Source organism: Sander lucioperca, chromosome 20 (assembly GCF_008315115.2).
Source record: "Sander lucioperca isolate FBNREF2018 chromosome 20, SLUC_FBN_1.2, whole genome shotgun sequence".
Classification (NCBI taxonomy): domain Eukaryota; kingdom Metazoa; phylum Chordata; class Actinopteri; order Perciformes; family Percidae; genus Sander; species Sander lucioperca.
In genome coordinates, this window is record NC_050192.1 from 8,591,434 (window position 1) to 8,601,739 (window position 10,306).

The 10,306-nt window shown below is 38.6% G+C and overlaps 1 protein-coding gene across 2 annotated transcripts; it reads left to right on the forward strand.

Annotated features, from left to right (window-relative positions):
• Positions 1 to 878: 878 nt before the first annotated feature.
• LOC116060147 lies at positions 879 to 4,537 on the forward strand. Of its 2 annotated transcripts, none has more exons than XM_031313582.2 (3): positions 879 to 1,084; positions 2,367 to 3,022; positions 4,036 to 4,537. In XM_031313582.2, exons 1-3 carry the CDS (start codon positions 1,059 to 1,061, stop codon positions 4,395 to 4,397), a joined length of 1,044 nt encoding a protein of 347 aa, XP_031169442.1. In that variant the 5' UTR covers positions 879 to 1,058; the 3' UTR covers positions 4,398 to 4,537. The 2 variants fall into 2 exon arrangements, with proteins under 2 accessions (XP_031169442.1, XP_031169443.1); XM_031313583.2 differs by having other exon boundaries at positions 899 to 1,084; positions 2,376 to 3,022.
• Positions 4,538 to 10,306: the final 5,769 nt, after the last annotated feature.

Sequence of the window (10,306 nt, forward strand, 5' to 3'; positions counted from 1 at the left end):
TAAACGTAGAATCATGAACACCATGAGGCCCAAGTCACTTTACAAGACATCAAATCCACAGAAATTCATAGAAATGACATATCTACCACTTTTACAACTGAATCAATACACGATTAATTATACACATTCATCAAAGTGCTCCACATACTGAAGTAGTCAAATTCTATTCTTTCTGTGTTAGCCTCTGGCTCCATCTCGTGGCATTAACATGTCTTGCAGTTATTTGATTAGTAGGTCAGAACAAATATAGGCCTACTTCATAACCTTCTAATGTTTCCCTATTTAGATTTTATGTGACCTTATTGCCTTGTGGTCAGGCAGCTTATTCTGGCCACGAGGTCCTTTGAACTATCAATAGCCTAACAGATCCAGAGATAAGCTCTGTTTAAACTGCAATATCTCCCATCAATAACTCTTTATTGCTATGTTTTGGAAAAGAGGACACATGGAATTTATAATAGATATATTATAATATAACAGTAACCCTTTACAATGCTTGGCTTTCACTAGAAATGTTGGATAAACTTGCTGTTTGTGATAGCTAATAGAGATATTAGTAGCGGTCATGCACCACTTCCTTGTTTGCCAACCGCCCAAAAAGACAAAAACCCAAAAAGAAGAACGCGAAGGAGAAGTTGCTACGTTGACGTCGCTGAGCCAGCACCGGCACCGGACGACGTGTTCTGATTGGCTTAACCTGGTCTTACCCTAACCCCAGAGTCAGAGTGATATCTCTATGGCTCTGCCCAGAGTGATAGAGAAATGGCTCTGCCCAGAGTGATAGAGAAAGACATGGCTCTGGCTCTGCCTAACCTAACCAATCTCACTCCTCATGCCTAAACCTAACCAATCCAAACAACGAAGGCAACGAGTACTAACCAATCAGAGGCAGTAGCACGGGTCATGCCTTCGCCATCCTAGGCACCGGGCACCTTCTCTTAATACATCCATGACCAGGCACCGACACCGCCACCGCGGCAGATCGGACCGACCTTCCGAAGTCATTTTACAGGGAACCAGGAGGACCAGGACGCTCCCGCACATTCTAGCCTCATAGAATGGGAAATCTGCTGCTCGCCATCGGGTAACAGAATGATATGTTGCTGTGATAACATATTGCGTGTGTGTGTGACCTGTCTTGCGGAACTAGCATACATATAAAAAAACAAAAGCAACTGGCTGATGCCATAGACGGTATATAAAAATGATGATGATGAACTGATGCTGTGCTATATCCGCATGAGAACCGGTGATTCTTAAAAACGTTCCAGTTGCACCGCCATCGGAGGTTACCTAGAGGTTACACGGAGAACGGTGAAGCGTTGCAGCGACCACTTCCCCTCAATCTTCGTCATTTCAAGTGTTAATTATTAAAAAAAAATAGTTCAAACTGTATTTAGAGCATGTGTCACATAGATCATGGGTGATATGGCAACCAAAAATTACACATTTATGTCATTGTTAGTATACCGTTCTGCTCAACTGCTTGGTAGAGCACATTTCAAGTCACTATATCTCATTGAAAACTGTGTTAAACAACCTGATTGAGCCATCTCTACCATTCTGTTTTGGTAGGCTAGCTATGTTATGATAAATATGTCTTTAAAATGTCTTTGTAATGTAAAAAGTATACATTTTTAGTTCGCCCTCCTACAGAAAGTTAGTAACAAAAAAGTCATTCCAGACGTAGTGAAGCTAAGCCAATGTAATTTAAAGGGACTTTTAATCAAATCAAATACAACTTCTGATCATTCATTGTTGTTATATGATACATCTAATGTTATTCTATTATATATATATATATATATATATATATATATATATATATATATATATATATATATATATATATATATATGCTGCAATCATTTCAGGCTAGTGATGCTGAGATAATACATGTACAATTTTTATGAAATATTCACTATTGTAAATATCACATATTTAATGTTATTTCATTATATATTTTATTTTAAAAAATATACATCAGTATGATTTGTTTTACCATATCTGAGATGTTTTGAAAGTACTGGTAATAATGATACATATCTAATATAAATATGTCGATATAATACTACTACTGGTAATAATACTAGTACTATTTCCATGTTAACAAATTGACATCTATGAGTATAATAACCTATCACTAGCATTATACAGTACATGGTTTGTAATTTAAATGTTTTTGATTTGGACTTAGAACATATAAATACATTTTTAAATCAACGTGAAATGTGTTTCTTTTCATCCAAAAGACTTATATTATATAGTTTTATAGTGAAATCCTCAGAAATAACATATACGTAGCCTAAACCATTTCAGTCTTTGCTGTCAGTGTGGGAATGACTAAATTGGTTTATTTGTTGCAGTCTCTTCAGGAATGACAGCACCATGTCTGAACAAGTGAATGGAGGGAGGTTCATTACCAAAAGGATCAGCAATGGCATAACTTATTATTACACTCCTTTCTCGGAGGCAGGGGAAGAGACAGTATGTGCTGTCAAAGCAAACTCTCAAACCTCCACTTCTGTTTGCCCCATATCACCGTCAGCTCTGCCCCTCAGCGACTCCTCCTCTGCAGGTCCTGCCTCCTCTCCGTTGCTCTCAGATTCACCTTCACACACACCTATCTCCTCCCAAAATCAATCAGATTCTGCAGCCACTTCCCACCCTCTTCTTGTTTTCTTTTCCTGGCTCGGTGCCCAGCCAGCGGCGGTAGGCAAGTACAGGGACCTTTACTTGGACCGTGGCATGGATGTCCTCCTGGTTCAGACTAATGTAATGCACTTCCTGTGGCCTCGATGGGGGCTGGACCACGGATTGGAGGTTTTGAAGGTTCTGGAGGAGCCTCAGTTCTCAGGGAGGGCGGTGCTGGTCCACGCCTCATCCATCGGTGGCTACACTTTCACCCAGACACTCACCCACATTGCTCAGGGACAGAAAAAACATGCATGGCTGGTCCAGAGGGTGATAGGGCACATCTATGACAGCTTGGTGGTTGGCACTCTGCATCACATGGCAATAGGTGAGTGAGTGTGATTCCCCTCAGGTTACTTTTGTGTTTGGATATGTGTGTCAGATCTTTAAATAATTCATTAGACAGCTGACCTGCTGCTCCAGTTTGTCAGGAGTCCAGGAATTATTTGTGACAGCTTGTTTCTAACCTGCCTTAGGACAGTGCCTGCAAACGGTTTACATTGTTCTCTGTTTGTTTTTTCTCATGAAAATGTCCTAAATGATTAATCAATTATCAAAATATTCGCAGATTAATTTCACGTTGATCGACTAGTTGGCGCTCTTCTTAGAAAGTGGGGTTTTAAACGTCCTGAGTTAACATGGTAACGTTTTTTTAAAGGGTTATTCTAATATCTTTTAGAGTTGGTATGCTTAATCTTGAATGTTTTAGGCTATATTAACACAGAGTCATTATACACATATTTTTTGATTCAGTGTGACTTACAACTTCCCAGGATTCCATTATCTCTGATGTCCATTACGAATAAACATAAATCTTCTTAGAAATCGTAGAAGATAGACGCCCCTTATAACTCCAGAACTTACAGAAAGCCTAAGAATCATCACGTTTTTAAGTTAAAAAAAAAAAAACAGTGATAGTTGTCTGCTTATCCATGGGTACATTGCAAACAAGAACTGTTAATAGCTAATTCTTCATACTTTTAATGGTGCTAATTTACCCAAAATGTAAACAAATATAGGCAATAAACAAGTTTTTGCCCACAACATAAGTCACGGAATCCATGGCAACATTATACTCTATAAAGAAATATGGGAACTGTAGTTCCAAAACTTTGAGCATGAGTATCCTCCAAATAGAAGTAAGAAAAAGAATACTAGGAGTGGCAAAATCCATTAATATTAATTTTGTGGGTGGTAGAGAGTGAGACACATTTTCCCCGGCACTCATAATGTTTTGAAGCTACAGTAATAATACAATAATGTGTTGTGTATATGTCATTGTACTCTTAATTATGAAATATTAACCCTTTTGATATTTCACTGTCTCTTGTTGGTATTCAGGCCTTGGCAAGACTCTGATGCCACGTTTTTCCAACTTTATCAAAAACATCGCCATGCTTTACTTTTGGCTCTTCAAAACCCACACAGCAGACTTCTACAACAACAGCATCCAGGTTTTCCGCAACAGCCCAGTTAATGCACCGGCCCTCTTCTTCTTCAGTGAAAACGATGCCCTGTGCAACCTGGCTGACATGGAAACTTTAATTGACCTGTGGAGGAAGAGGGGCATGACTGTGGAGAGCAGGAAGTGGAAGGAGTCGAGACATGCAGCCCACATGCGATGCCACCCAGAAGACTATCTCTTCACGCTGGAGAAATTCTTGAACTCGCTGCCCATTTCCTCCACCAAAGTAAAAATGTAAACTGTTGGGGCGACCTCTAGCTCACCCAGTAAGAGCATTTGCCCCACGTTGGTTGAGTCCTGCAGTGGCGCAGGGTTTGAATCTGACCTGCTGCCCTTTGCTGCGTGTCATGTCTGTGATCTAAAGCTTGTATCATGTGGATGTGCCAACAGTGTTGTCATTACTTTCCTCATGGGGGAGACAGTAACTATGCACTATAGCTTTAAGCATGTTTGACTTTGTTGTTTTGATTTGAAAAATTGTTACATTTAAAGGGATATGCACTCCTTTAATCAATTATTAACAATGCTTGTTTTGCACATGAACTGTTGGTGCACCTTGATACCAGAGGTTTTTGCACAATATGTGAAATAAAACTTTTCGAGCTCATGGTGAATTGCATTGTTCCTAACCTCTGTTTTTAATCTTTGCTCTATTTAGTTCAGCATAATGTCTATAAACTGCATACATCAGATTTAAATGGTGCATGGTGGGATTTTGTCAGATGGCAGTTTTGAACAGGCATGATGCAGGACAGCTAAAGGCTGAAATGGCCCAAGAGCTGGCAGCAGAAAGGTCTGTCACCGTGAATTTCAAACAGGTGGTGACAAACATGGCCGATATGCAGCCAGTTCCAGTGGGTTAGAAGAAAGGTGAGTGACTGGGGGGAAGTTAAGTAAGTGCAAACGAGGTTTTCTATGACGCGTTTTGTCATAGTGATGTTTGTGTTGTCGTCCACGGTTTTATTTGATGCAATAGAAAATGGCGACGCCTGCTGGACAGATTGTGGTATTGCACTTGAATGGCTGCATTCAATCTAGGGCCAAAATGGAAACCGTCAAACTGTCGAGTTCTCTGCTTTGAGCGTAACATCACTAATGAAACTGGTGGTGTTCTAGACATATGTGTATGGCGTGCTGCTTGCTATGATGAGGTAGCTGAAGAGGCTTGTTTGCTGGATTGAGCAGCAGAAGCTTCTGTTAGCATTTTAATGTATAATGTATTTTTCTCATCCGTTTGTATTGTATACCTAAACGTAAATTCTCATTAGTGTCAATACTTTGACGTAAAGTATAAGCACTTCTTTCATTTTGTATTAGATCTTTTTTACTATAGTCATATAAGTAATAAGAGTGAACAATATTTAGGTTATGCCTCAGGTAAATAATAAATATATATATATATATATATATATATATATATATATATATATATATATATATATATATATATATATATATAACCTAACAATGAATGAAAGAAATCTAGATTTTTAAAACATTTGAATATTGTCATTTTAAAAATAATTTAAATGTGCTATTTTTATGTGGTGTAATTTTATGTGGCAGGTTGACCAGACTTTAAAAATATTAGATTTGTTTTAATGCAATAACGCACAAGTAATATCATAAAAAAAACATGCTTTATGGTTTTAAATGTTTTCATAAAAAGACACCTTTGACAAATAATACAGGCAACACATTTTGACTAAAATCTTTATTGCAAAGTTTAACATAAGTTACATTTCAGCTAAAAAGTCTCACATCCTAATGTTTCTGCTCAATACAATATTACATCATAAAAAGTGCAATTCAAATGCAATTAAGATTGCACATTCATCAAATAGTTTTCCATACTTGTTTAATATCTTGCTCATAATAGAATACACATACCAACACATTCTTTTTATTGTAACACATGGACGAAACATTTGCTATTGTTTTTTTATTGTTTATTCAAATTGTTAAAAAAAAAAACACGTCTACAGATCATACTAAATAAAGCTACAGTTCAAATATTTTCAAACTTTTATAAAACTTTGTCATACAAAAATATGCACCTCAAAATGTATTTGCATTTAGCAACCAGAGGAAGATAATTATTGCAGAAATATGTATAAAAAGAAATGTGCAAAGACAAATTACTTTGTTTACTTTGTCCTTGTGGAGAAGAAACTTCTCTAGTAGCGCTGCACCCTTGTCAGAGTCAGGTGAAGGTGACGGGGAACACATTGTCACTGGTCTCCCCTCTGGGTCTGGCCTGGATAGGACAGTCCATTGCCAGGGCGAGGGAGCGCACCCTTCCCTCCAAGCTGGAGACATCAGCCTGGATCTGGCTGAGGAGCTCTGTGAGAGGGCTCTGTAGTTCGTTATCCAAAAGTCCTAGGTCATGGCTGATACTAATTAGTCCCTCAATGGAAGGAGTGCTGGGTTCTAAATGCCATATGATAGATCACATCTGTTTGAGTCAGATGCTTGGAAATTAGCACACATCCTGAAATAAATGTGAAATGAATTTCCTTTGCTGGAACGAGGTTCCTATGAATATCTGTTTTTATCACTGTTGTTAGAGACAAAAGCAGCAACAAGAAGTTAAAGATATGAACATAGAAACGGCACACACGCAGTTCATAAACTATGGCGGTTTCTGGAGGTGTTTTTCGAGTTCTGTCTAAATAAATGTATGTGGAAAAAAATACTTTTTTCCATTTTGCTGCATTTTGCAGGGATGTTCCTCTTTGTCATTCTTCCAAAAAGTGGCTGCTTCATGCTTTTGTCCTGTGACAAAGTCATGAAGTCTCCATGCAGTGTTGGAATGTAACTAAGTACATTTACTCAAGTGCTGTACTTAATTACAAATTTAAGTATTGGAATTTGAATTTCACTTGAGTATTTCCATTTTCATGTCAATTAATACTTCTACTCTAACACAATTCCGAGGGAAATATTGAGTAATTTTTCATGTAAGAAAAATTCATGTTTCTACTTTGTTGTTGTTTCTGTTTTTACTTGAGTAACATTTTGAATGCAGGAGCTTTACTTATAACAGAGTATTTTAACATTGTTGAATTAGTACGTTTACTTAAGTAAAGGATCTAAATATATCTTCGACCACTGCCTCCATTTGCTCATAATGCATTCTTCTCTGGCTGACCTTTGTGTCTTGATGCCAAAAAACATCCTAGTAAGGAAGCTAAGAGTGTCCAACATCCAAGCTTCTCAGTGCTATGGCTATTTCCTGGGCCTGACTATTTCAAGTGAGAGAGTCCTGCAGCTGAACCTCCTTCGGAGATACCCAGAGAGCAGAGACCCCATCAAGGACTAATGGTCCGTTCATGCCACCTGGGAATATCAGGGACCGGCCCCGTGATTACGTTGTTTTTCCGACTGCCAGCGTTCATGTGCTTCACTGTCTATGCGTGTTCTTCTTCTGTTATATTGGCGTTTGGCATAACAACTTGTTGCATGACTGCCACCAACTGTTGGGCGTAGCCTAGAGCATCAGGTGTGTGAAAACATGGAGGCCACAATAACAAAGAATTGGTTTACTTGTTACTGGCAATAGCACACAACTTTTATAATTAATTTAAGTTACTCTGTTGAAACCAACGGACGACTACAACCTAAATCGATAGCATATTGTGGACGTTGGCAAAATATATTACATGCAGGTGTGAATTTTCTATATTTAGGAAACGTTTCTCACCCTTCAACACATTTGAGCGATCGTCGCCCATGTTTCTGTACGTCAGTTGTCAACAACGCGTCACCGACTGGGAAACTCTGTTAGCAAAATCTAGCCCCAGTTTCCCACCTCTGATTCCCACATGAAGTGACGTGAATGATGACGTTTTCACTGGGAATAATGTTTTTCCGATGCCCATGAACGCACGGTTATTTTAAAAGGGGAAGCTTTGGTAAAGTGACTATAAAATGTGACAGCGTGAAAATGCTGGAATGAAGGAGAGGCTAGAGATTAATTAACAAAGATCAGAGCGGGAAGGAGCTTAAATTCAGACACTTGAATTGATCAGCCAGTCATGTTTTCCAGTTGCCGACACACAAAGACAACAAAGAAACGTGCATGTTTTGCATGCCTCTCAGAAATTCCAAAACGCACTTATGTACTGTATGTGAAACCAACCTGTCATTAAACTGCTCTTGTTGCAATTAAAAGTTTTAGTTCCAAGTAGTTTTTACACAATTATCTTCTTTGCCTTCTAATAACTATGAGCAAACTATGCAAAAATAAACATTCCTTTGCAGATGGTTAGTGGATAAAATGAGTCCCTGAGCCATGAACTATTCCAGTAAACTGATTCTTCTTTGAGTGTTCTTTTCACAAGCTCATCATTCTTGTCTCTACTGTTGTGTGCACCGTCTCCCCTTTTAAACTCGGTGCTAATTGATACCCAATTCTCTCAGTGGTGACCCAGTGGCACAAGATTCCCAGAACTTTAACTAATGTTAAGTTTTGTTGAGAGAGCGAGAATCATAAAATGTAGCTTGCCAAAACATGTTTCGCCCATCCACTCGGTGCCGCAAACACATCACTCCTTTTTGCCGGAGCAACAAAATGACACAGATGGAAATACTTTGCTTCTGGAATAGATGATACACGAATAGGAAAAAGGGAGGAGCAATTCATTGGAAAGCCGGCTTTGGTCAATTCCAGTAAGCTGACATGGCACAGGGCCGACTCGATTATGGTAAAAAAAATTTCAGTGCACCACTGTGATAGGGAACAGTCTCGGGAGTATAGGTGATGACTAGTCTCCAAAGGAAATACTGTGGTTTATGACGCATGACTGAGGAATGAGAATGATTGTACAGTAAACTCCCAAAGGATCAGACATCACAGACAGGTTTGTCTAAGGTCCAGTTAGTTAGTTCACTTTGGTCCAGACTGAAAATCTCAAAAGCAACTGGATGGACTGCCATGTCATTTTGTACAGACGCCCATGATACCTAGAGGATGAATCTTAATGACTTTGGTGATCCCCTAACGTTTCCTCTCGCCCCACCACCAGGTTGACATTTTTATTTTGTTGTGAAATAAAAGAAATCCTGACAACTGTTGGATGGATTGCCCTGACATTTTGAGACATTGTACACTGGATGAATTTTAAATAACTTCAGTGATTTCTCAGCTCGTTGTTATCGAGTGCCATCATTATGACAAGATACCTTCAAAACTAACAATATTAGGCAGCCTCAGCTGTACTTTGCATGTGGTGCTAATTAGGTTAGCATGCTGAAGTTAGCATTTTGCTCCAAGCACTACTATTGCTAAGTGAAGCCTCACAGAGACGCTAGCATGGCTGTAGTGTTAAACTGTCTTTTGCCTAAATGTAATAAAATGCTAACTCTTGAATTAGCATTAGCTGGGCCCCTAATAAGTGTTTCTCCTTTTTTCTGTTTAAACGATGGTTCTTAAAAGTAAAGCCGTGTGTAGCTCTACTTCATGTTGCAGCTGCAGTGTTGAAGTAAATCCACATGGACATAATCCATGTCAGTTTTCTCTTGTGACTATATTCGGTAATCTGCAGGTTTTTCACTGATTACTGTTTGTGCAATTTCACATTCACTTAACTCCTTATGATGCTGTTTTAACCATCATTTTGATATAACCAACTGGTTGCTCTTGGAAGAAATATGCACCTACCAACTAGATGTGCTTTTTCTTGCATCATCTCCAGTGGCCTGAATGACAACACAATATTGTTGCCAATCCTACCAGCAGCACAAATGACTGGAACAAGATTCATTTTCTGCTGAGTCCACTTGAGTCACTTCAAATCTGTTTTCATGAGTAGGCTTTTGGCAATTGAATTTAATCATAGGTATAGACATACCAGATCTTTGGACGGCCGAAAGCCAAGAATAGCACACGTGTCCTAAGACAACATATTTTGTTACACCAAACGAGGCATTGAATAATTCACATTAAACCCTTTTTTACCATAAGTTTGTTGTGAATAAGTCATGGGGAGGAGACTACCAGTACGAATATCATCATTTAGCTGAATAACCCTGCTGTACCCATTCTGTGTTCAGCTGAGTCTTGTGAAAACTTTACTGGAACACATTTTTGATACTATTTTTATTTATTTTTTTAAAACATTTTTTGTTTGTCTCTGTGATGGGGCT